The following is a 25,441-nucleotide window of genomic DNA, read 5'->3' on the forward strand; positions in this document are numbered from 1 at the left end:
CACACACACACACACACACACACACACACACACACACACACATTTAAATACACACACTAACCCTACAGGATGTACATGTACAGCTCAGCATATGGTGGCCCCAGGATGTACCCAAACTTCAAAAGTTTGATACACAACAGTCAATTTCCATTGGGAAGACCTTATGAAGGGGTCCATCTGTGTGCATGCTGTACAGAGAGACCATGTGTAGGACTCTGTCTGTGTCTACATCCTGTGGGGTATAGAGATACATGGCATGTTATCACTGTAAAATGGGAGGGGGTTGTAAGACAGGCTTTGGGATCAGAGCATCTCAGGGAGGCTATGTGCAAGGGCCTGTGTGACATGTCCTGTGAGGTGGGGAATTACATATAGGACTGGTCTTGTTACTGATTGTAAAGGGTGTGGAGGAGGCATGGGGAGGCAGTCGCTGTGTATCCTGTTCTTTAACCTTGAAGCCTGCAAAGCCACTGAATACCTTCTCCTTTTCAAAGCACCACTTACCATCATTATATATCAAAACTTGCTGGGCTCACATTGCTGTGATTTTTTCTTACAAGAAGAAAATATTGGACAAGGTATGGAATCCTAATACTGTGTTCAGAGCTTTTTTTGTGTCATTGAACTAAATATTTAAAAAAAAAAAACGTATTACTAAGTGGAATTCTATAAAGCATGATGTGAAACTATCACAAGATTATGATGATGATATGTTGAATCAGATGTGAAACAGCATAGCAAGACGATGGTAGATAGTGAAATGCCAGAATTTTGATTAAGCCTTAACAAGGAGCACAAATCTGCATTACTTTTCATCAGTAATCATGTCCTTGGTGCTACTTCATGTGCTGCATTGGTGGGAAAAATAATACTGGTAATAATATAAGAAAATCCCACAGACTTGAAAACACTGATAGTTAAGGCTGCCACAAAGCCACATAACGCGTACGTCTATTTCAGTCCCCTCTAGCTTTGATCTCACCAGTCTTTGTAAATGTAGATCACAGATGTTTTCCCTTACCTTCTGATTGAAACCTTGACAATGAAGACCTACATGTATGTGCCACGTAAATCATCCTATTCAAACACCAATTCTGAACAGTTTGACAGATAATTCTAAGATATTGTTAAAAAATGTACACAAAATCTGCAGGAAAGCTGGGATAAATCATCAATATTTCGTTTATTTTGATGACAGTGCTTGAGAAGGAGAGGTGTCTTTGCCAGTTATGGCTAAGTTGACATAAATTAACTTGGAAACAAACTCATACCAAGGCTCAAACAAAAATACGTAGCAGTCATGACCTTGCTATATAAAACATTAGGTTTTCAATCTAGTGAAAAATAACAATTAAGAAGGCATTATGAAACGCAACAGTTGCAATCCATTGACCAATGATTTTCTACAAACAACAAGTGGGTAGTAGTGGGGAGAACGTAGGCCATCTCTGCCTTCATGGTCTCAATCCACGGGACAGGTAGCTGGGGATCTGCCAAACTTCCAAGTCTTCAGTGCAACCACATCTAACATCTAAGTTACTGGTGACAATTTCACTGTATGTTCTCATTTGTCTACACAACATGTTTATCCTTCAACAAACATTGTTACATGCCAAGTCCATCAATTTCAAATCTATTATACAAATGTCAAATTTTCCTGTCAAAGTTGGGGCTTTTTACGGCTGGACTTCTTTTTTGTTGATATCTGTTCTGGGGATGATTGTGTTGATTGTGGGTCTGTGTGTTCTTGCCTGTTGTCTTGGATCTCTGTGCCGTAGGCCTCGGTCCGTCTTATCATTTGATTATAGGCTGCAAACACAAGGGACGAAAATTGTGCTTACCAAGAATCAAAGCAAGGATGTTCAATATATAGCACTTCTGAACTGCTATCGTTGGAGGTGAATAATTATAACTCCTGTTCAATACACAGTATCATAGTATGTATTGAACAGGAGGTATAATTATTCACTTCCAACGAGCAAGGTGTTTTATATCCCCCACACCTACATGTATTGAGACTACAGAATATTGTAAATGACAACAAGGTGGAACAATACAAGACAATAATCATTGTGGTTTGAGTGTGATGGACAGAGACACAGATGTTGTGGAAGAGTAGAGACAGTTCAGACGTACCGTAAGGGAAGTACTTGACATTCAGCTGTAGCTGTTGTGCAGATGCCATCACTCCCACTGCCTGAAAGTAGCAAGGTAGAAGATGGGCATTTAGTGAATTTAGTACCGTTGTCTTGGGGATAGAAACGGGTGCTTAATTTGATTTACCGGAACACATCTTACTGACTCAAGTCAAACCTCTAGCTTTTCATCATAGATGCACACTACATGCATTTGAATACAATATAGTACTACATTTATTTAATTTTTTGTAGTCCTATTTATATTTTGCGCATACACTTAAGTCATCATCAGCTATAGTCAGAGAAACGTCAACATGATGAAGAATCTCACATCCAGAGCATTGAATGATCATTAGCCCCAATAACAAAAGAGGAATGAAAGTTAGAATCCAAATTATAGAGTAGAGTAGAGTAGATCCATTCGGCCAGGTAGGAAGATCGTGTTCCAATTTAGGCCGCTCATCCCTTTACTGGATCGTGATTCCGGGCTTGTGAGGGCAGTCTAGTGCTTTGTAGTTGTAGATCACTGGGTGGTGTTGCATGTGTTTGTCGAGTCTGTTTTTAAAAGTGTTCACTGTTGGTGCCTCTACGACTTCTCTTGGTAACCTGTTCCACCACGTTTTCATTCTATTCGTGAAAAAAAAGGCTCTCTTGTTCCCTTTGGAGGACATAACTGTTAGCTTCAGGTTGTGGCCTCTCGTTCTCTGCCCGGTGTTAAAGTGGAAGAGTCCAAGGCAGCAAAAGAACAAAAGCAAGGAATGATGACTTACTGCTTTGTGGTCCATCTCTTCAAAGTCAAAGCCATTTGCAGACAAGATCTGTAAATTATCATATGACTATTAACATTTAGTACAACTGCAAAATGTTTTTGTACAATCCATTGACCATCAGATTCCCATACTCTAAGGTAACCATCTACCTGTATTTGATGATGATGGATTATCTTGTTCAGATGCTAAAATGTTATAATTATGAAAAAATGCTACTTTAAAAAAAAATCCAATGTAACAGTAAACACTTCCCAATTATCACTGGTCTCTACTTTTTTTAAATCATGTATGTTTGGTGTCATCGTGGAGTTTCAAATCAAAGATGTTCCCCTTTGTTTTGCCCTGCCAAATCCCACAGTGTTCAAGCTGTGCTTCTGAATTGAACCTCTTTAGTGTCCTCCATAAAATAGTTCAAGTTCAAATCTGACCTGATCTCCCTCCTTCAGTCCTTGATTTTCAGCATCAGTCCCAGGTTCCACCTGGAGAATGGAACACAATCATGTCATTACTCATACACCAGGTCATGGGGTCGGATTATAATGATCTACATGTACAACACTTTTTCAATAAGAATGGCAATGACAAATAAAGTTTTGTGACCAGTCTGCTTCTAAATAATCTGCAAATTCTGTTTCTTTTATGCTATTGTTTTTAGAGAACCATGTAAAAATATTTGGGCAATTAAAACCTGGTAGTATGGTCACATTAGTTGCTCACGTATCCCTTAATGGTGAAGAAATACAGTATGTAAAGATCAGTAACAAGCTTGACAATACCATGTTAATTTAAATGTAAACATTTCCAATACCAACCTGTGAGATGAAGATGCCTGTTCCAAAGTCTTTCCCTCCTCTGGCAACAAAGCCCAACTGAAAACAAAATTAAATGTATACTACAGTGTCTTGAATACAACAAAACAAAACGTCAATAAAAAAAAGTTTGCAAACAAGACTTTATCTTCAAGGAATTTTCTCTCAATTCTTCTGATGTTACATAAGGACATTGTAAGGCATTGAGATTCAGATTGATAGTTTCCCAACTCTACTGTTGAATGTTGACTATGCATTAAAGGGACATGTGACAGTTGAATATGCCAGAAATAAGTTCACCTTTAAGGTTTGTCTATGAAAAGTATCTATTTCCTGATGAATCCAATTTAGTTTGCTGAGTATGTTTTCTTTAAAAATTCTTATAGTTGTCCCCGTTAAAAGGTGAAAGCACTGACTTACATGTATGACTCCATTGAAATGTTAAGATTAATTCCCTTTAGCCCACCTGATTAGTCTCTGGGTCTCTCCTGATCTTGAGTGACCTTGGCAGGGCAGGGGTCAGGTCACTGCTGTAGTCAGGGTGGCGAGCTTGCTGTAAATGAGGGCAGGTTGTGAGTCTACCTTAGCCTATACACCTAGCCTGTTGTTGCTTACCATGCATGCACCCATCAATGTTAACAAAGACTAGAGAGTTTGATGCCCCTGATAGAAGGCATCTTATGTCTTCTAAACATTAAATACAGGAGCCTTGGGGACAATATACATGTAGAATGATAAACATCAAAGCTAATTTTACACACAGTACATACAATTTATCTTCCCTAGAAGGCTAATGATAATGTACCATTTTAGAACTGGCCAGTAAATCCACAAAATAATACAACATCAACATTTAACGTCAACGTAAACATAGCAGACAGAGTATGTCCTATAATGGCTTTTCATTATCCGTATGTTTGATTGGAATTCCACCAGGGTACATAATTCTGCAACCTTGCAAAGATACGTCCAAACAGGTCTCCAAGCCAACGTCCCCCACTCCTGTATTATATCTAAACTGTGCATACTTGGTGGGTGTTGCAATAGACAACTACCAGACCCACTGTCTTTCAGAGTGGTGGATTTATGTAACCCGGCAGATTAATGTAGATAATTGAGGTTACAGGTCCTGACCTCTTCCGGTGGTATCCATGGTGGGGGGTGCTCGTACTGGGGCAGCATCACTCTGATCTTCCTCTCTGCCATTATCATCATCGACACTTGCTGTAATGGCCAAGCTCTGAAATCTCAGGGTGACCTAGCTTGGATTACAAAAAGAGACATTCAAACAACATATTGAGTTCTAACATCTAACATAATTCCACCAGGGTACATAATTCCACCACCCTGAAAAGATACGTCCAAACAGATCTCCAACTCAATGTCCCCCTGGACTCCCCCAGTATAATGTACTCCTGTAACGTTATATCTAAACTGTACAGTCATGTGCATACCTGGAGGTGCTGCACTAGAATTCTCTCAAACACACTGTTTTTCAAAGTGGTTTATTTATGCAAACCAATGGATTAATGTTAACAGAGGTTACATATCATCCCTTATATCGCCATATCTTGCATATATGTATATGTATACAAATGTACACGTATATTGGTACAAATATGCAAATTCCCCATCTTGCATTGTTTTCAATGGTAAAAACATAAAAAGAACTGCAACATAAAACTCAGAGAACTGTACTTTGGACATGTTGGAGCCCCTTCATTAAAAGAAAGTTACTTTTCAGTGATTGTCCTGACAGTCACAATGCACAGGTGGTACTACGTCAATATTTGACTTGTGACTCAGTGTAAATATTGGGCCCCCCATACCTTAATGAAATGCTGAAAGGAAACCTGACAATGTACAACTGTGAACAATGACAAGGCTGCAATATAACATGACTTCCAGTGGGTTTAGGGTTGCAGCATACTCAGACAAAATGCTATAATTTACCTGCTTTATTAGGGACCAAAAATTAACACCATTTAATAAAGAGGAAACATCTTTAAAATGCTTGATCTGGTATGCACAAGACAATGCATAAATGGGAGACTGTTAGATGTCAAATATGTAGTTCACACCTGTAAGCTTGTTCACATACCATGCCGTGCAGGCGAGGTATGCACACTTAAAGGTAGTCATCGTGTCATCCAACCACACACACCTCATGAGTACTTTGTAAGAAGAATCTTACAAGCCATCATTCTATCAGCACATTCTCAGTCAACTGGATAGAATTAATCCTGATGCACATACTGTTTCGATGACTTATTTTACAAAACCTGTCGGTAACTGTTACGCTCTACAAATAGCATGCATACTATTTTTAGAAACCCATACAATGAGCAAACATTGTTGTCATTTCAGAACTGTTCAGACTGGTGCAAATATCACAAGCTCTGTCTATAAAACATGACAAAACTTATGTTTCAATCACAAAAATAACATTCAAGGAATATAAGTCACATAAATGGCACAGTGTCTTACCTGGCAAACAAGCACAAATTGCATGACAAGCTCAGATGGAACATTCCGAGCATATCCTGCACCAATCAATAGTACTTCAAGAAAAGAGGGACTTACTTGTGTGAAGGTCAAGTGAGGTATGCAAGGTGCCCGGTATCACTCACTATAGAAACCTGAAAAGGTAAATACAAGCATTGTTAAATTGTCGAACTATTTCCAAAGCAAACTGACAGCCAAATAGAGAATGTTCAGCACCTGAATGTTCTGCTTGTTCTCTCTGGTTTTAGCGCTAAGCGAGACAGTTACTTCAGCAGTAAAAGGAGGGAGGGTGCGAGGTAGTAAAGGTCACAGAGCACAGCATAGGTGTGAAGTGGTAACAGAATCTCTTCTAAAGCGTTCTCTTTGCTAAAAGTGGTTTCATGTTTTCCACCTCTATTTTGCCCACTCACCTGTTCTGGCTCATATTACACGTCCTGTTGGGATCCTAAATATTTCAGCAGGGGCAAATAAAGACGGAGGGAAATGATTGACCAGAAGACCTGGGATGGTATGAAAACAATGCAATAACAAATGCCATTGGTACTATGGCAACTTACTGGGTATTGACATACTCTGTATGGGTGACTGCATATGGATACATAACGTCCCTACCACTGACCTTTGTAGGTCTTAACAATGACCTAAAACAAGCGGGAAGGAGACTGCTGTAAAGTACCTGAGTTGCACTACTGTATTTCGGCTTTAGAGCCAGTAGAATTTGGCAAACTCATAAAAAGTGAACAAACTTTTCTATACCGTTGGTGGTGCATTTCAGGATCCATTATTAGCGATGTTCATTGACTCCCCTCAAACTGACAGCACATCAAGAAAAACCTTTGACATACTGAAGACACTCAGAAAACATGACAAATTAAATAAAAACGGGTAGCAGAGATTTCCTCAACAATGTGCACATTTTAATCAATATCCATTGCCTTTCAATTGGATAGCAGAAACATGCAGATATTGGACATCTACATTTGCTGTATAAAATTTCAATTCATACGTGTAAATAAGTGATACAAACATTCCCTCCACCATACATACTCATACATTGAGTCACATTGCAACTTTAACTTCACCACCAGCATTTGAAACTACCTACGACTTTAAACAATCTATCTATGACTTAGTAATTCATGAAAATGATCCAGCATTGAGATATGTGTAAAATCTGCTGAGAAAATTAAAGAGTGACTTAAAATATGGTAGGTCTATAATTCAATGTGAAATAACATAATCACTGAATCACTAGCACTTATGTGGCATCTGATTTGAGAAAGTTGTGTATGAAAACAATATATATGTCAGAATGATTCTTTTGGAGGAAGCATAGCTTGCTATGAGATAATGTTGTAATAAAATTGCAAATAAGACTTCCCTATTTCAACTGTCACATGTAATTTCATAAAATACCAAGTCAGCAGTAACTGAAGTGCGGTTTCAATTAAAATAAAAAAACTTATATTATAAGCAGCTAATTCAAATTTACACATTTCTGTCAGCATCACTTTCAGGAGTAGCATAGTTTCTAACAATGGTTGAGCACTTTATATCACTTGTAGCCTACACTACATGCTGCCGATTGTACTTGCCAAGTTTACATGTACACTGACTTACAGATCACTTTACATAAGACACAATTATTTACTGCTTCTCAAAGTTTCTTAAGGTATTATGTTACCCTATCACATACTAGGAAGTTTTCTCAAACCACAGAACAGGAATATTTCAGCATACAAACTTCAAAGTGAGACAAACCAAGTCATGTAAAAAAAAATCAACATTTTTCTTGATCTAAATGTTAACATGGTGAAAGTGAACATGGTTTTAAAGATTACTGCATCAGAAATGATACACATCTACATGTATATGGAATTTTCTTGCAGGCTAACGTGCCGATTCCCAAGAATTTTTCAACCCTTTTATGCATATGCTGTTAAATATCAATGTAATACAGATCATAAAAATCTAGCATTGCATAGGTGCAAACAGTACACTGACAATTGTACCTCACTAAAATACATGTATTTATATCATATTCATATCCTACTGAAGGCAAGTTTGTTGTGTTTGTTCCATGCCCTCTACATCTAAACATATCATGCAGCATTGTAAATAACATTGCAATAACTACAACTTTGAGCTCTTGTTGACATCTTTGAAACACCATGCAACTTACAAACTTGTTAGAAGACACATTAGATTGTACACAACTTCTTAAAGTACAAACGTTCATCTAACCCACAAGAAATTAATATAGAAAAGTTTTGCAGCATCTGACTTCTTACAGTGTTCACATTTATAAGGCCAACAGTCAGCAACAAACAGTTCATGAATAAAGTCACATTAAATTCAATGATTTTACATAAGGCAAAGTACATGTAGTAGGTAACTCTAGCTTTACATTCTGCACAATGGCAGTAGTGAAATTTGCCACAATGCACAATTACAGGCTTTCACACTTCTTTTACAAAGATTCTCTGAATGTACACATGTGTGTAAAGAACATGTATGATATTCATGTAGAACAGCTACAATACAATCCATCATATGGAAGCATCAATAAGTTGTACACATTTTAGTTCCTGGTATTCAGCCCAGTTTGCCAAACCTAATCCTTATCACTATGATATCATCACCTTTCCACAAACAAGAATGGCAATGCAAAAGTATTTTTGAGTTTTTAGGAAAAAACATGTCTGATACCATGATCATTTGAACATTGAATTTGTATGGAAGCTGTCCAAGACCTCTTGTGCCATCGTTACCAGGCATAAGAATGATAGTAAAAAATTGATAAATCTTTTCAAACAGCCCTTGATTTTTTTTGGATTATGGAGCAAATACATTACATATACATGCACAAACAAATGAAAATGGCAAGAATGATTTATGAATGATATAATTACATGTCATAATGGAATGAAAGATGTACAGGCATCCATTCTTTTGATCCTGACATAAAATGGAAATGCCATAAATGGAATGAATTTAAGGCAATTTGTGGTAAAATATGGTGTGCACTGGGTTAGTATGACAAAGCTATATTGAATATAAAAAGTTTATAGCCACATGTCCCATGTGAATGTAAAGGGACTACAACAGTTAAGTATATCATGTGGATAGTCTTGGTTACATGTTTCATTTCACTGTAAAATAACATTTTTATCTTTCCTGTCCAGATTCTGGTGTTTGGGTCTAAGTATCTCCAGTTACTTGTCCAGTCTACTAACAGCTGGTTTTGTACTTTTGTTCATTGGGTAGTCTTTGTTTAGCCTTCTCCTTGCTAAGGGTTTGTCATACAGGGCTCAGAAAAGAATTTAAAAAATCAAAAGAAAATACACATAATGAAGCAAGTTGACAAGCTAAAAGAACAAATGAATTACATATTGCAAAAATACTTACATTTGTGTGTAATTTGAGGCCTGACATAGTTAAAAAATCAAATTTCTTTTGTTTACAAAATTGTACCTTAGCAAAGAGAAGGCTTAACGAGATGGCTGTTTTACAAAACAGTGAGCTGAAGAGTTCTGTGCTGTTTAAAAGTTGCCTCACTTTTTCTCTACCAAGTTCAGGATGTACAGGAAGCCTGAGCTGTCGATAGTCACAAATGTTTTGAAGTCTTTGGATGCCTGCAGAGATTTCACGAAGCTGCCCTTGATGTGGAATGTCTGCAGCAGTTCTCCCTCTACCGTCCACCACTTCACGTTGTTGGCTGCAGAAACTAGCTGTTTTCCATCGCTGGAGAACTGCAGGCCTCTCACCCACACTCCACCCCCAGAATGGTGATCACAGGTGCTGATTTCTTCCCCCTTTTCCACGTCCCAAACCTTCACATAACCCTCGTCATCGCCGGTTGCCAAGATTGAACTGTCCAGGGTGAAGGCACAGCTGCGGATGCAGTCCACATGTCCCGTGAACTTACGCAACAGTGCTCCATCTTTCGCGTCCCAGATGCGGACAACGCGATCAACAGATGTGGATGCTATCTTTGACTCGTCGGGTGACAGGTCACACGATAGCACCCACTGTTCATTTTCATCTTCGCAAGAGAATTCCAGCATGCCCCACATCATGTCCCAGACCTTGATGCTCCCGTCATAGGATGCAGTCAGGAATTTCTTACGCTTTGGGCTGAAGACTTTGAGGTGCCTGACTGAATCCCTGTGCCCAACACACTCGATGGAAGTCTTGTTCTGTAGTTCCCAGATCAGGACCTTACTGTCGTCGCCTCCTGTGATCAGGACTCGGCCGTCTCGGGAAAAGATGCAGCACCTCACTGCTTCGTTGTGGCCTACCAGCTCACGTGACTTCATTCCTGTTGGTGTGAAGTGGAGAAGCTTGACGACTCCGTCCTCACAGCCGTATGCCACCTTGTCTCCACTGGGGCAAATGCAGCATGCCCTGATCCGCGACTTTGCGAAAGAAACGTCAGACTGGTGCAATACTTCAGCCTGGTTTCCCTTCATCACACGAAGCGTGTCGTTGTTATCTGGGGCTACAATCACGAATGGATCCGCGTCAAAGTTCACATCAAAGTCGCGTTTCAAGCCCATGTAGTCAATTCTTTTTGCATCCTCAACGTCCCAGAGGATGACTTTTTCATCTTCAGATGATGACAGCAGTTGCTTTCCATTTGGAGAGAAGGCAACACAGTATACCCACATGGTGTGACCGTAGTGCATGGCTACACACTCCATGCTCTCTGCATCCCACAAGTGAATGGAGAAGTTTGACAAGCCGCCAGCTATGAGGCTACCATCAGGGGAGAAACAGCAGTGCTGAATGAAGGTTGATTTGTGGGCTTTACAGATTCCTAACTTTTCTGCTGTCGTTGCTTCCCACACGTGAATCTGGTATTCAGCACTTGACGCCACCACGTGACTCTCAGGCTTAAAGCTGCATGCCGTTAAAGCTGATCTGTTGTGTTCGTTGTAAGTTGTTATCTGTTCGGCTGATTTTGTGTTCCACACTACAGCTGTGCCGTCTGTGGAAGCTGAAACAACAAGGCTTCCATCTGTGGAGATGTCACAGCATCTGACTGAGTCTGTGTGAGCTGTGAATGTGTGGAGTTCTGCACCACTAATGCTGTCCAGAATCTTCACCAAACCCTCCCCCGAGCAGCATACCAGCTTGGTGCCGTCCGGAGAATACTTGACAGAAAACACGGGGAACATCGAAGTGGGGCTCGGGTCTCGCGATCGGGGCAACAGTGGCGGGTCAACAAGCCTGCGTCTGCCAGAACCAAAGGAGGGTGTACGTGTCGGCGTTCCACAGGGCGTGACGCGTTTGAAAGCATGAAACGTGTGCATTAACTTGCCGGTAGCAGCATTCCACACGTGGATCAATCGATCTGCAGCGCAGGACACTATGGTGGCCCCGTCGGGGGAAAATCCACAGCAGTACACCACATCTCTGTGGCCCTCTAAGGTCAGCTGCACCTGTCCTGTGTGGGCATCCCATACTTTGATACTGCAGTCCTCCCCACAAGAGGCCACCTGGTTACCGTCTGGCGAGAACTTGGCAAAGTGCACGCCGCCAATGTGGACCTTCACAGTCAGCTGGGTGGGATCTTTCACTGTGTCCTTCCCACTCCAAACAAAGTAGTAGTTGTCCTTCTGGGTGGCACGTGAGAGGGCTTGCTTGTACACCTCAGACTGGCTGTACTGGCTTAACCCGAGCTGGACAATGTCGGGGAAGGGGTCTTCAAAGAACCGGTGTAGGTTGGTGCGAAGGAAGCTCTCAAAGTCTCGCAGTTGCTGTCCACGGTTCTGACAGAGAATTTTCCCATGCTTAACGTACTGTTCAACAAGGAAGGATGGACCTGTGATTTTGACCTTTGACCCTACCCAATCCAGGCTAGACAGGATGCTACAAAGGTCACTGACCCTGCCTGATGCTGCCAGGTGATCCTCCATGTGCCAGTGGATATACCCATCATCCTGTAGAGTGTGGAACTCCCCTTTGCAGACTTTCTCATACCTGCTGACTAGTGTTGCATGTAGAGACTGCATGTCGTCACACTGCTCTTTCAGATAGTCCAACTGAAGGTCGTGTACAGAGTACACAAACGTTTTTTGCTTCTCGTCCCAACTTTGAAAGGCTAGAGATTTTTTACACAGTTCATCCATTGTGTCCTCTACAAATTCCATCTCTTCAGCCCATAGAATGCTGAGTACCTGAGTAGGAACCAAGGTGTCATTGTCGAACACGGCAAACTGTTGGTACAGATCACGGATTTCTGCGTCAAGATGGTCGACACTGATGGCGATGGCTTCAGCGAGGGACTGGTACTCGTAGGGGAGTGTCTTCTTAAACTTGCTCATCTTCCTGTTCTGTAGATGTTTCAGGTAATACTGCCATCTGTTGGGGTGGTCCTTCAGCAGAGCACCTATCATGCAGATTGCCAGGGGGTGACCCCCACACTCTGTATAGATCTGGCCAGCTTCTGGCGGGAGGTCGGACACTTTGGTCTCTGTCCACGTGGCCAGGACCTCGTCTGACTGCTCCTTGCTGAAGCCTTCTTTGATGGGGACCATGCTTATGTTTCCTCTCACTGCATCTGTGACGCTGGAGTCCCTGGTGGTGACCATCGTGCGACAGCGAACGTCAAACATCTTGGCATCCCTGGCTGTCCACACGTCGTCTAGGATCAGTAGGGCCCTTGGATGTTGGTGGGTGAAAAGAAGCCGCAGCCTGTCTTTGGCTTCTTCTGCATTTCGAGGCGGAGCTTGATGCTCCTTATCTAACAGCGAACATAAGTTTTGCATCTTCATCAGCAGCATTGGTTTATCTACCTGTCCTATGGACACCCAGAAAACGCCTCCTGGGAAGCATTCTTCTAAAAGCTCTTGGTCTCTCACTACTTCTGCTGCTAGAACTGACTTCCCAGAACCCCCCATACCGTGCACGACCACCCATCCTGGCTCGTCTTTCAGCTGCTGAAGAGCATTACGGATTTGCTGCGACTGCGCCGGCCTTTTGATGAACACACGGGGCCTGGGTGGCACCCCTCCTTCAACCAACACTGTCTCTACATCGATGGTGCTCATCTTACGTTTCCCCCCATTTTGAATCTTTTCAACCCTATCGCTAGTGGGGAGATCTTTTGCTAAGAGTTCAGCCAGGTGTGAGTACTGATCCTGGAGTGACTTGTAGAAAGAAATGAAAGCGAGGTTCCCACGAGAAGGGAGGATGTCTAGGAGTTTTGCTGCACGTTTTTTGGATGTAGTTTCTGCAAGGATTTCTTCCTCATCGTCCATAGTCAGGACCTTGGCACTGAGAAGGGGGTTGACGACGTGTTGCACTTTCAGGTCCTTAATGATTGACACCCGATTCACCAGCAGGCTGCTGCGCGCTCGCTCGTCCATGTTTGCTGGTGTCACAGGCACTGGCCAAAGGTCGTATGAGTCAGCAATCTGAAAATGAAGGAACAAAATCTAAGTATATTTTGTTGTCTATCTAAATTGTATATAGTACGTATCTATGCACATCAGTATATCATCAAATTCCCACTGATAGTATTGTGATATAGAATTTCCATTGGACGAATACTGCAAGCAATTTCAAGAATGATCAATACAAAATGTCAAAATCCATTGCCATGTTGGTACTTTTACAAAGACATTATAAAGAAAATTGTAGTATGACTTTGAAAATAGATTTTCATTTCCACATAATTGGAAATGGCTACACCCTATCCCCTGTATTATCAAAATCCTATCCACACTATGGTTTCTTTCACTCACTTAATTTGTGACAGCTACAGTATATATCTCATTTATTGAAAAAATCAACATGACAATACAAAGGTTACAATATAAAAACATTGCGTGAAATATTAGATGATAAGATTGCCCTTTATGTACTGTAACTGGGTTAACCATCCCTCAAAGAAATAATTACAATAATATCAAGCTCTTGCTATCTCTTTCAACTGCTTTGTCATGCACCTGCTATTGTTGACAAAATCCTAAGAAACCAATCCTAAACGTTCCAACTGGATTATCTATAACACAAAACATCCAATTCACAGGAATGTTTGGAACTGGTTGCTTCTCAGCTTGCATTTAGTAATCCGTATACAAGAAAAGGTAGATAGCAGCATGTTTGCCAAAACTCACTGGCCTGAAATCCTTCATGACACAACATTTCTGCTAAATCATGTACTTCCTGTGGGAATACCAAGAAAGCATGACCCTGCTTATGGCTGCTCTGCAAACATTAAGCAGACCCATGTTGTCATAAGGTCTAGCACTGGTTTTGCATACAAATCTTTTCAAGACAACCTAGAAACAATTAAGCAATTATGTTAATCATTCATTTCTAATGGATTAATGAATTGGGAATTAAAATGGTAGTTAAGACAATTCAAGGGACAAGTGTTGCATTTAGGATGAGTTGTGGTATAAATGTCTTGAGTGTTTTGAGTGCTTTCATTTTCAAAGGAAACACCAGCTACAGTATTAGGGCTAGTCCAGACATGTTGGACATGGTTACTTACAAAACCCGAACTAGTAAAGTTAAGCAAAACTTTCACATCTTAATGCTTTGTGATAGGAAACTTTCTTTTTTCTAAATCTGACCACTAAATTTCCTGTCCCTGAACTACATTTGCAGACAGGTGGGGAGAATAAAGATGCACTTGTCAAGGCCATGTAGGGGCAAGGAGGTTGGAGCTAAATCCTTAATGTCAGGCAACAGGCATGTCGTCATGGTTGAAGGGAGTAAAGACCTGTCCGGTCTGTCGTTTAAACTAGCCCAACCAGTCCATTTAGATATTTTTGGTGTAACGTTAGATTATTTACAAGTGACTGTACACAGCTGATTTTTATGGCCTTGAAGCGCACACAAAAGTAAGTAGTCGTTTTAGGCTTAACGGCGGGAAAACACCTGATTAATCTTGACTGACAAGGATAACAGAATAGGCTATGCAACAAAAACATAACACAAAAGTACATATACCTGAATCTATTAACTAACGTACCCTGGAACAGACAAATATTCTGGAACATAGTCCGGAGACGTGTTCAACTTCCTCAAGACATCTAACAAAATATTAGCAATGCCAACAGCTGGTCCTTCGCCTGTGATGTCATACGCAATTTATAGATGTAAGGATTGAACACACATACCTGTTTTAGTGACGTTTGGCGCTGATTCGGGGGGGAATTCTACAGCGGAAATTGTATCATGTTTGCTCACTCTACTCAAGGTATGATGACATAGTCTTGATCAACAACTTCTAGGTCAGGGGTCGTACCGCAACGGAACGATAGCAGCGTCTGGCGCTATCAATAATGATCCTTATAATTTGAAACTTAAATGCCCTTTACTTTTAATTCAATTAAGTTAGATAATATTTTTGTACAGATTTGTTGTGCTGTTACCTAATATCTTGCTGCATGTGTTTAAATCGACGATTTTTTACACTTTTAATGCGATCTCTGTGAGTTTTCCCACAATGCCCTGCGCCATGCCTCTTCCTCTTTCACGAAACCCCCAAAATGGCGGTGGGCAAGAATAAACGTCTCACGAAAGGAGGCAAGAAGGGTGCCAAGAAGAAGATGTAAGACGAAAGAGACATCTAGATCTGTGCGATAGATACTGTACTTCATGTGGAATAAGTTTCTCTTTCATATGGCTTTGGATGCGTTAGATGTTAGCTTGATAATAATGAGAGCTTACCCTGTGGTTTCGAGTTGGCACTTCGGTACCTTTCAGTAGGTCTAACCTTTTCGCGTGCTTTTCAGTGTCGATCCTTTCACAAAGAAGGACTGGTACGATGTCAAGGCACCAGCGATGTTCAACATCCGCCAGATTGGCAAGACTTTGGTCACCAAGACCACCGGAACAAGTAAGCTCGGGATATATTATAGTCGTATGGAGATCATGCTGTCTGTCCCACCGTGCCCCTCCTCAACTTGCTCTAGAAAGTTTCTCAGTTGTGTTGCTTATAAATTTATGAACTCGAAGGATGTCAGAGATCTGACAGTTGAGTTCTGATGAATAACTGAGATCTGTCTCGATTTCTATGTTTGTGTGTTTCATGTGTTTGTGTGTGTATTTGTGTTTGTTGTAAATAATTATGATGAGTAGACCTTTAAAATTATAACAGAAAGTGAACATTACGGTAATAGTCTTTTACATAAGTTGTAAACTATGCAAATATTTGCCTTTTTCTGAATATATGCACAGCTGCTCTTTGTTATTGTGTAATTATTAGTTGAAATTGAATATACATCATACATGTATGATAATTGCATAATCCTTCATTCAGAGATCGCATCTGAGGGTCTGAAGAACCGTGTGTTTGAGGTTTCCTTGGCTGACCTCCAGAACGACGAGGTGGCGTTCCGCAAGTTCAAGTTGGTTGTGGAGGAGGTCCAGGGCCGCAACTGCCTGACCAACTTCCACGGCATGAACCTCACTACGGACAAGCTCAGGTCAATGGTCAAGAAGTGGCAGGTAGGATTCTGAATTGAATTAAATGTCTTACATTGTTTAACAATAACGCTAAGTACAAGTTGTACAACAGTAACAATGTTGCATTCAGTTAAAGATTTAGACCTAAGAAATCACACAAAGTCGCTTAATTTCAATGGGTCTGCAGTATCTTGTAGGGTTATATTATAAGGGAATGCATGATTTTTATGTTGATAACATTATGCAAACACTTCAATGCCATTTTTTAAGGTGCAACTTTTATCTGCTTTACTTCACTGTAGACTCTTATCGAGGCCAATGTTGATGTGAGGACGACAGACGGCTACCTGCTGCGTCTCTTTTGCATTGGCTTCACCAAGAAGCGTCAGAACCAGATCAAGAAGACAGCTTATGCCCAGCACGCCCAGGTAAGTCTGGATGCATTCAAAAAAACTTAACTAAAAAAAAAGGACATTCAGGGTTTTTTCTAGAAAAAGTCACATGGTGGTTTTGCAAGGGAGTGAATAAAGAGCATGGATTTCCCCCCTTCTGGTGTGGAGTTTTTTAAAGAGAATTTTAAGGTCTCATTTCTGTATTACTCCGAGTGGGTACCCTAAATTAGTAAAAGAATCCGTGGCCCAAAAATTGAACGGCTGCATGAACGTGTGTCTATATCGGTGGGAAATTCCCTATAAGCTACATTGTAGCCCAGGTGATATCAAGCGTCAAACTGATGACAGCTTGTTTGTAACTGAAGAAATTAGCAGGCAAAGTTCGGCAGCCGCGCGCGAGGTCGGAAGTACACAGCCCGGGCATTGTGTGTGAATCGGTCCGGCGCTTACAGCTGGAAAGTGGCTTTTTGGGGGTGTAGCCAAGTGCAGATTGTAATTGCTATCAAAAGAGATTATGTGTAGTGAAAATGTTGTCAATTTTTTTACATAATCTAGGGTAACTGTTCTCAACACGGAATGAAAAACATTGGCACACTTTCTATATCTTCATTACGAACGCGCCCATGTAAAACACGTATTATAACATGTAATCCTATGGGGCGAAAAAACTCATGAATGAGACCTTAAGTTAAATTGGGGTGTTCTAAGGCGGCAGCACTAGTCAATCAGAATTTTATGCTCCCCTTCCCCTCTTTAGAAAAAGATAATATTATCTCTCAGTTTTGTCAGATAATTGTATCATTCCTAGTTACTCACTCACAAGTCATGAAGATTATTTTGCAGCTACATAAGACAGACTTTTTTCTTCTTGTTCCTTAGATCCGTGCCATCCGTAAGAAGATGATTGAGATCATGACCAGGGAAGTCTCCAGCAACGACTTGAAGGAGGTGGTGAACAAGCTGTAAGTTAAGTCGTGTCTTTGCACAAAGTCTACCCCAAGTTACTTCCTTTGGTCGAGCTCCTGCTCAAACTAGTCCAGAAAGCGTCCTCCACTGTACCCTATCCTCCATCATAGACTTAAATGTCTCTCCTTGGTTGTGTCAAATGATGTTTAAAATGAAACCTAGCTAGTGCACACTTCAAATACATAGTACATTAGTACAGCGTAGTGGGCGTACCTGAATATATGATTGTAGTCTTCAGATATGAGAGACATTTTCAAGCCTTAAAAAGTGTTGTTTAGATGATAAAGGATGCAATATTGAAAAAGTAGATAAAATAGGAAGCACAGCTGTATTATATATTCCAGAAGCACATGTATGACTTCTATTTTTTTTTGCCTTACAGTATACCAGACAGTGTAGGCAAGGACATCGAGAAGGCCTGCCAGGGAATCTACCCCCTTCACGACGTGTACATCCGCAAGGTCAAGGTTCTCAAGAAGCCCAAGTTTGACGGTGAGTTCAGCTCTCAACAAACCTAGATATAATATATGGTCTGAATTGACCCTCCAAAGTAAGTTCTTTATACATTGATGATAGTAATGGAGAGCTGTCAGAGAAGCCAGGTAGTCAGAAAATGTTGCAATCTTCCACCCCAACATCTACTTGGAGATAACACATGAAATCCCTGTCAAAATAAATGGCCAAGATTGTTTGCTATCAGCAACACCTGTATCTGAAATTATATTTGAGTGCAGACTACTATGTATAAAATGGACTACAGAAATATTTCTTCGGGCTAAAACTTTTTTGTTTGTTTAAGTGGTGCCTGAATGATATTTTTGATCACCGTTAGATTGAGTTGATATTGTTTTATCATTCAGTCCTGTTGATGTTTTTTTCTATGTCCACAGTTGGCAAGCTGATGGAGCTCCATGGAGAGGGCTCAGGTGCCGTGGCCAAGCCTGTTGCCACCACAGAGACAGGGGAGAAGGTGGACAGACCAGAGGGTTACGAACCACCAATCCAAGAGGCCGTCTAAATGGGATCTCAACAAGTCCATGGATCCAAATAAAAGACAATAAAAAAACATTACCTACTGAAATCTTGTGGTTGTTTTTCACTTGAGTTCTAATTCATTGAGCAGGGAATTAGTGGCACAAGTACAATTTAGTTGTTATTGGATAATTGGAAAGAGGGGGCATGAATAGCATTGGTACCACTTGTCAGAAAAGCAGTTATTGATACCAGTATTTCAAGTACGATTGCAGTGCTGTCAGTCAGTAGTTTGTTAGCATATCTGATTCATCGGGATAAGATGGTTATCAGTATGACCGTTTTCCTAATGTAAAACGTGTAATTCCTGGTCATGCAGAGATGTGTTCATCTACATATAGTACATGTAAAAAAAAGCGGGTCACAACAAAAGTGAGCTGATCGTACTTCTGTGGGGAAATATGGTTGACCCATATACTGGGCTCCATCCACCTTATCCTGACCTGCACTGACTTTCAGATATCACACTAAGGTCATGTTGATTTGATTATATGGATGACATCTGAGGGCGCATCGATTTTCGTCTGTTTCCAAATAAAGTTTTTGGCCATACTGTAAATTGTAAAAAGCAGCTGCAAAATGAGAATTTATATGCCATAAAATGCAAACATTTCAGAAAACGGACACTAAAGTTGGAGAATGCAAAGTCAATTCCAAAGTCGACGAAGAACTTTTGAAATACCGGAAATGAAGAACCTATATTTCGGTATACCATATGCATACTCGTGTGTTTAGTTTTGTTCGTCCTTCCTGCATTGTCCTAACCATGTAGATTTTATAATGAAGACAACTTTTTTTGGGCCAAAATTTGCACGCTCGTGTCAGTTTTGGGGTTCCCATATGATGCCATCCATATAATCAAATCAACATGGCCTTAATTAATTAGAGCAAAGAACCTACATTGAAATAACGTTATGTCACCAGCTGGCCTTGAATATTAGGGAAATACCTAGCCAGACTAGCTCAGAACATCACCAGAAATATTCCTTTTCCCTTCAATATATATACACACACATACAATAGAGTTATGTTCTCTGGATTTGCAGTAACATATATACATTTAAAGACACTTAAGGACTTAGCATAGACACTTTCCCCTCTTTACTTTATCGATGTGAGAACCTAGCCAGCCATAGATTAGAGTTTGCATGTTATTCAGTTTATTTGGCCAATTTCTACCTTTTCCAGCAACCCATGTACTCTGGTAGAGACGTGGTAAAATACGGTATTAAATGTAGAGACAGACTTGGTATGCAAATTACTCTCCTTGCCCACATGGATAATGACGTCATCGCTTACGACGACGATACCCGAGAACTGCCGAAAATACCCGAACAACGCCCTCATTACTATCAAAGATGGCGGACGGACTCGGTGATTTTGATGATCAGCCTGCACAACAGCAGCAAGAAGAGGACCCCGCGGCCGCCTTCTTGGCCCGGGAGCAAGATGAACTAGCAGGTTTAGAAGATGACGATGTAGCGGGCTTACAAGAGGAGACCCCCGCGGCCCCTGCACCAGGTAAAAGGGTCGTCCCCGTTCGGGTACACGTAGCAGCGGCCTCGTGGGGAGGGGGGTGCCGGTGTTTGTACTGCGCTGAGGTCGCAAGCGTTTTGACCAAACGCCATTTTATTGTGGCTTATAGATTGACATGAGGAAGGATTTTATTCTAGATTTATCTAGGGTAGACCACAGAGGTACAAAATTCACCCGCGAATGGTAAAGCGTTCCCATTTGGACACTTCCGGCATGCAAATGTTGAAAATCATGTGACTTACACGATGTGAAGCAAAGATGTGAAGGTGGTCCTTGGTTAAAATCAGGGAAATACAAGTCATACAAACCGAACTACCCCAGATGTAGGAAAAAGATCAATCAATCGACTAGCTACATGTATTTCAAACTTGTCCAATTTCAAAAAGACCTGACATTATTTTATTATGTTTTCGCAAGGAGGTTTTCGCATATGATAAATTCCTGTACCCATGGGAAATTTGATTTGTGTAGTAACTTGTGGTAAAGAAAGAGGTGCTAATTTGGTATATGTATTTGCATCAAAAAGAAAATGAAAAGATTATACTACACAGTGTTGTTCAACCTGTCAAAATTTTATGTTTCAATTGTCTAAACCCTTTAGTTTATGATATGTTACACCATCCGTAGTATAAACATTCCCCATCACCCATGTTGAGGTTTGTAACATTAAGCATAACAGATTGTAAGATGCAGAACCTTGTAAACTGAATCTGAATGATTTGCATAACTGATGGCTTAACATGTGGCAAAACACACCTGTTCTGTACTTTGAGTTGATGCAAACTGTGTAAGTAGCATATTGAAAGTATAATTGTGGTATATAACGTTAACTATGATATATATGATGTTAACATTAATTATCAGTAAATTCTATTAGGTCATTAACGTTATACTGACAATGACTCTTATATCAGGTCATATCAGGAACATTCATTGTAATGCCTCTTGAGTGTTCAAAGTTTAATCAATGTGATTTACTGTAGAAATGTGCCAGTGTGTATCATGTTTAGTACTGCTTAAAAGTTCATGACTGTTGTTACGACATGCTATTATGTAAGGAAGTGTAATATTCATAAATGTTGGAATGTATGATTATATAGTTTTATTAGTGACGTTGTGATGCAATTATTTTTGTTCTTGGTTTGTTATTGCGCTTTTTACAATTCATTCAAGTCTGCATGCTTTCATGTATTTCAGGAAAACCTCTAAAGCATGGAAGAGTAAAGCATGGATATGAGTATAACAGAAAAGCACAGCATTTTAGACCGCTGTGCAAGCTATTTGTGATGAAATACTAGATCATTGCATGAATTATTCCATAATGAATATTTTATGTTGGCTTTCATTGAGTTTCATTTTTTTTCTTTCTTTCTTTTGTTCTTTTTGTTTTAGTTCCAAGTGCCATGGATGATAACCTGGACTTTCTATCAGGTGGAGGTGGAGACAGCGGTGGCGGGGCGGCAGACTGGGAGGGGGACCAGGGTCAGCAGCAGAACGGAGACATCTTTGGTGTTGACCAGGGAGGGGTGAGGTTTTCCAGACAGGAACATCCGATTTGTAGGATGTTTCTGCTGTATTTTACTGCATGTATAGAAGAACAGGGATTGTTTTTAAGACTACATCAAAATGTTTGTAATATTTACTGTGTCTGTAATTTGAATCTGATAAATGAAACCTGTTTAGCAACTGCATGTTTTTTTTTTGCAGCACCTGAAACTAGTGAAAGTCATTATGCTTATGTTTTGTCATCTGCTCACTTTTAAACAGCCCCAGAGTAACGGCCCAGTGCCCACCCCGGCACCCAGACGAGAGGAACCCGAAAAAATCCGCAAGTGGAGAGAAGAGCAGAAGGCTATGCTGGAGAAGAAAGGTACAGAGTCTTTTCATGTCAGATGTGTAAAAATGAAATATGCATTGGATGAAAGCTTTCCCAATTCAATTTAAAGATTCTAGTTGGTGTATATGTTACTAGCTGCTGAGTTTTAATGCATGGCTGGTCTGTTCGTTTGTCAAAATGTTACTTGTCTTGAACACAGACGCTGAGGCAGAGCGACTGCGTGAAGAGTGGAAGAAGGAGGCTGCGGATGAACTGAGGAAGTGGTATGCACAGAGGGAGGAACAGCTGGAGAAAACCAAGGCTTCCAACAGGTATCCCCCCTCCCCCTGATGTGTCTGTAAACACATCCTTGTCTAACAACACTACAGATGGACTTACACAATACACCTATGGTAGAAATGCACCATGTTTCAGTTGTTTTGAAAGCAAAGAGACATGGTACATTGCTATCTGTTCGGTACCTGTATTTCTACAAATGTAACATCAAGATTGATAGGTGGGCTTATAACCCAATCTGCCACTACCATTGCAGCACTGCAGGGTACCTTTAGATAGCTATGGGTCAAACTACAGATACTTGTGGCAGCTACAGATACATTTGTAATGATATTCATCCATTGTAAAGAGTAACATGTGCTAGGTCCAAACTAGTAAACTAATGTGACAGTATCAATTAAAGTGGTAACTTTTTAGGTGATGTAAAGCAAGATTTTGTTAGGAGTAACTTAAGTCCGTCTTTGTTACAAAAATATTTCTCTTTCTGCTTATGGTTGGACAGCATCCTTTTATGTCAGACAGTTTCGTCACAAAAAGAAAGAGAATAGTTTGTTCCACACAAAGTCTCTTGCTTTGATATGCAAGTCCAAAGTCATGTTTTTGTTCCTCTTTAGTTGTTGAATTTTGAAGACTTGAAAGGATGCTGTTCAACCACCTTCTACTTGTTTGGGTTGTTTCCTACTAGTCTACTGTATAAATGCATTTTCCTGTTGCATGCCGATTATTGCACTGCCTGTCATTGCTGTGTACCTGTTCTGTGAACCGCACCATTGCACGACACAACCACCATCACCTCTTTAACTGCAGCTCCATCTACCTTCCACTGTTCTAACTGCATGTTTGTGTGTCCCCTCCCCTATTTTCTCTTGCCCGTCTCGTGGTTGCCGTGGTGATAAGGGTTGCAAACAAGGAACTGCTAAAGCAGCTGGAGGATGATGCTCTTGCGACGCACACGCGCCGCAGTCGCACGTATGTGGGATTATGTTCGTGCTCAGTAGCTACACGTAGCCTGCCAGACGCTACTGTAGCGCTGTAGCTTACAGTTGTTGTTATGGCTAAAGGTTTATTTATTTGTTTTTTTGGGTGCTTGTACATTATTGTTGTTTTACATACATGTACATGCCATGCTTCTTGCTTGTAGTGCTGTTACTGTGCATGTGTGTAGTTGTTCAGACATATCTTTACTCTTGTTAGTTACTTTTGAATGGACTTGTGAACTGAATGTAAAGCATGTTCTGTAATTATTTGATGTCAAGTTACTGTGTATCTAAACAAGGTGTGCTGAAACCAATGTAGTTACAGTATTGTGAAGACTGTTACAGTGAACATTAACTTTGTGAAGATGTTTGTGAAGTATTTTTTTCACTGTAATTGTTGAATGATCTACAATTGTATGTTCTCTTGTATGTAAATATTTTTATTAGATATCTCAAGTAAAACATGCAGTGAGATGTGTAAAGTATTTGTACCTTTAGTTGGAATCTATGTTATGTAATTTGTTTCATTTTCTTTCTAGTAACTTGTAACTACAACAGTGTTTTAAACTAATTTGTTCCAGTGTTTGTTCACAGGATATTTTCAACCCCCCTCTTTGCTTCTTTCAGCATGCCTTCACATTGTTTTACTTTTTATTTTCAGAACTTGTTTTAGCCAAAATCATACATTTTCCTTCTGTCATAGTCTTGTGTTATCTGTGTAGGTATTGTCTGTCTGTCCATAACTTTCCACCTAAAAGAAGATGAAAGTTGACGATCATATTTTTTTGTGTGGAATTCAGGTCTGCAGAAGAAGCCTTCCGAGAGGAAGTTGCTGAGTCGAACCCTGGTCAGGAGTGGGAACGTGTGGCACGCATGTGCGACTTCAACCCTAAGAGTTCTAAGGGCAGCAAGGACACAGGGCGCATGAGATCCATCCTTCTTCACTTGAAGCAGGAAGGGCTGCAGCGTTAAGAAACATAGCCTCTCATTCGTGACGAAAATACATGTAGAACATGCTGAAGATAGCAGCACATTTGAAAATCAGTATCTATCGCATATATGTATATCCCAGTTAGTGTCATGTAATTGTGCTAATGAAGTGTTTTTACTAGAAAGTCCGAAAAAAAATGGTGTGTGTGGTAGAAGGTGAAAATTCTAAATACTAGAGAGCCTGTGAGCAATAATAATTTGATTGTTAGAAAGTAAAAATTCCTTTTTTTGTCTTATCGCAAATTCACTTGACCAGTAACATTCTGGGGATATTGTAATTAGAATGTTCCTACATATCCTTTCTGTTGAGGCAATTATTTTTTACAGTTTCACTTTGTCCTTTTATGTGAAAGTTCAATACTGCCCAAAATCTATGTCATCTCTTAGCGCCAAACAATCCTCTGTAGTGACCAATAGATTGACTTAGTATATACAAACAAAGGCAACTATCGTGATGAAGTAGAGAGAAACTCTGTCTAGTAACACTAAAAATAAAGGTGATAGTGAAAATGCATAATAAAGCAATGTACATTCCCACCCCATGAGGTTGTAAGTTTGTTTTTGTTTTAATGGTGTTATTTTTAAGCTACAATAATATAACTTTTGGTTGGAGACAGGTTTTAGTTTTACACTAATCCTGTACAAGTGACCATCTCTACATAATTACTACCTGGCTATCGTGACCAACTTCTGATTTCTCAAAATGACACAGCTCCGTCACGAGCATTACGGATCCTGTCTATACACCGTCCCAACTCTCGAGTGGTCTTCTTGGGCGGGTTTAA

At 40.3% G+C, this 25,441-nt stretch overlaps 4 protein-coding genes across 13 annotated transcripts; 2 read left to right on the forward strand and 2 right to left on the reverse strand.

Moving 5' to 3' along the window:
* Window positions 1–1,164: 1,164 nt before the first annotated feature.
* LOC136436778 (PDZ domain-containing protein 11-like) lies at window positions 1,165–6,949 on the reverse strand. 6 transcript variants are annotated; one of them, XM_066431053.1, is made up of 9 exons: window positions 6,633–6,949; window positions 6,301–6,346; window positions 4,852–4,979; window positions 4,184–4,270; window positions 3,721–3,777; window positions 3,337–3,387; window positions 2,909–2,956; window positions 2,137–2,197; window positions 1,165–1,809 (listed from the first exon to the last, which is right to left on the reverse strand). In XM_066431053.1, the coding sequence occupies exons 3-9, from the start codon at window positions 4,930–4,932 to the stop codon at window positions 1,661–1,663; spliced, it is 534 nt and encodes a 177-aa protein (XP_066287150.1). In that variant the 5' UTR covers window positions 4,933–4,979; window positions 6,301–6,346; window positions 6,633–6,949; the 3' UTR covers window positions 1,165–1,660. The 6 variants fall into 6 exon arrangements, with proteins under 6 accessions (XP_066287150.1, XP_066287148.1, XP_066287146.1 ...); XM_066431051.1 differs by having other exon boundaries at window positions 4,852–4,975; window positions 6,301–6,356; XM_066431049.1 differs by having other exon boundaries at window positions 6,301–6,356.
* Window positions 6,950–7,117: 168 nt separating this feature from the next.
* Window positions 7,118–15,451, reverse strand: LOC136436777 (apoptotic protease-activating factor 1-like). 2 transcript variants are annotated; one of them, XM_066431046.1, is made up of 2 exons: window positions 15,360–15,451; window positions 7,118–13,643 (listed from the first exon to the last, which is right to left on the reverse strand). In XM_066431046.1, exon 2 carries the CDS (start codon window positions 13,593–13,595, stop codon window positions 9,777–9,779), a length of 3,819 nt encoding a protein of 1,272 aa, XP_066287143.1. In that variant the 5' UTR covers window positions 13,596–13,643; window positions 15,360–15,451; the 3' UTR covers window positions 7,118–9,776. The 2 variants fall into 2 exon arrangements, with proteins under 2 accessions (XP_066287143.1, XP_066287144.1); XM_066431047.1 differs by lacking the exon at window positions 15,360–15,451 and adding an exon at window positions 15,212–15,295.
* Window positions 15,452–15,657: 206 nt separating this feature from the next.
* LOC136436781 (small ribosomal subunit protein eS1-like) lies at window positions 15,658–19,089 on the forward strand. The gene is made up of 7 exons (XM_066431057.1): window positions 15,658–15,793; window positions 15,978–16,081; window positions 16,505–16,692; window positions 16,953–17,078; window positions 17,922–18,004; window positions 18,391–18,500; window positions 18,899–19,089. The coding sequence occupies exons 1-7, from the start codon at window positions 15,732–15,734 to the stop codon at window positions 19,024–19,026; spliced, it is 801 nt and encodes a 266-aa protein (XP_066287154.1). The 5' UTR covers window positions 15,658–15,731; the 3' UTR covers window positions 19,027–19,089.
* Window positions 19,090–20,368: 1,279 nt separating this feature from the next.
* LOC136436783 (clathrin light chain B-like) lies at window positions 20,369–25,198 on the forward strand. Of its 4 annotated transcripts, none has more exons than XM_066431059.1 (6): window positions 20,369–20,561; window positions 22,008–22,102; window positions 22,344–22,446; window positions 22,613–22,724; window positions 23,587–23,658; window positions 24,467–25,198. In XM_066431059.1, exons 1-6 carry the CDS (start codon window positions 20,399–20,401, stop codon window positions 24,636–24,638), a joined length of 717 nt encoding a protein of 238 aa, XP_066287156.1. In that variant the 5' UTR covers window positions 20,369–20,398; the 3' UTR covers window positions 24,639–25,198. The 4 variants fall into 4 exon arrangements, with proteins under 4 accessions (XP_066287156.1, XP_066287155.1, XP_066287158.1 ...); XM_066431058.1 differs by having other exon boundaries at window positions 20,370–20,561; window positions 21,969–22,102; XM_066431061.1 differs by lacking the exon at window positions 23,587–23,658 and having other exon boundaries at window positions 20,371–20,561.
* The last annotated feature ends 243 nt before the right edge of the window (window positions 25,199–25,441 follow it).

The sequence above is a fragment of the Branchiostoma lanceolatum genome, chromosome 6, assembly GCF_035083965.1.
Source record: "Branchiostoma lanceolatum isolate klBraLanc5 chromosome 6, klBraLanc5.hap2, whole genome shotgun sequence".
Lineage (NCBI taxonomy): Eukaryota > Metazoa > Chordata > Leptocardii > Amphioxiformes > Branchiostomatidae > Branchiostoma > Branchiostoma lanceolatum.

What these genes read in the sequence shown, in the direction of transcription:
- LOC136436781 (XM_066431057.1), top strand. Translation starts at nt 15,732, where the DNA reads ATGGCGGTGGGCAAGAATAAACGTCTCACGAAAGGAGGCAAGAAGGGT. An exon ending in CAATGGTCAAGAAGTGGCAG is followed by an intron (nt 16,693 to 16,952) that starts GTAGGATTCTGA and finishes ACTTCACTGTAG; the next exon opens with ACTCTTATCGAGGCCAATGT. An exon ending in CTTATGCCCAGCACGCCCAG is followed by an intron (nt 17,079 to 17,921) that starts GTAAGTCTGGAT and finishes CTTGTTCCTTAG; the next exon opens with ATCCGTGCCATCCGTAAGAA.
- LOC136436783 (XM_066431058.1), top strand. Translation starts at nt 20,399, where the DNA reads ATGGCGGACGGACTCGGTGATTTTGATGATCAGCCTGCACAACAGCAG. An exon ending in TTGGTGTTGACCAGGGAGGG is followed by an intron (nt 22,103 to 22,343) that starts GTGAGGTTTTCC and finishes ACTTTTAAACAG; the next exon opens with CCCCAGAGTAACGGCCCAGT. An exon ending in CACACGCGCCGCAGTCGCAC is followed by an intron (nt 23,659 to 24,466) that starts GTATGTGGGATT and finishes TGTGGAATTCAG; the next exon opens with GTCTGCAGAAGAAGCCTTCC.
- LOC136436777 (XM_066431046.1), bottom strand. Translation starts at nt 13,595, where the DNA reads ATGGACGAGCGAGCGCGCAGCAGCCTGCTGGTGAATCGGGTGTCAATC.
- LOC136436778 (XM_066431053.1), bottom strand. Translation starts at nt 4,932, where the DNA reads ATGATGATAATGGCAGAGAGGAAGATCAGAGTGATGCTGCCCCAGTAC. An exon ending in CATGGATACCACCGGAAGAG is followed by an intron (nt 4,271 to 4,851) that starts GTCAGGACCTGT and finishes CCTCATTTACAG; the next exon opens with CAAGCTCGCCACCCTGACTA. An exon ending in GACTGAAGGAGGGAGATCAG is followed by an intron (nt 2,957 to 3,336) that starts GTCAGATTTGAA and finishes GATAATTTACAG; the next exon opens with ATCTTGTCTGCAAATGGCTT.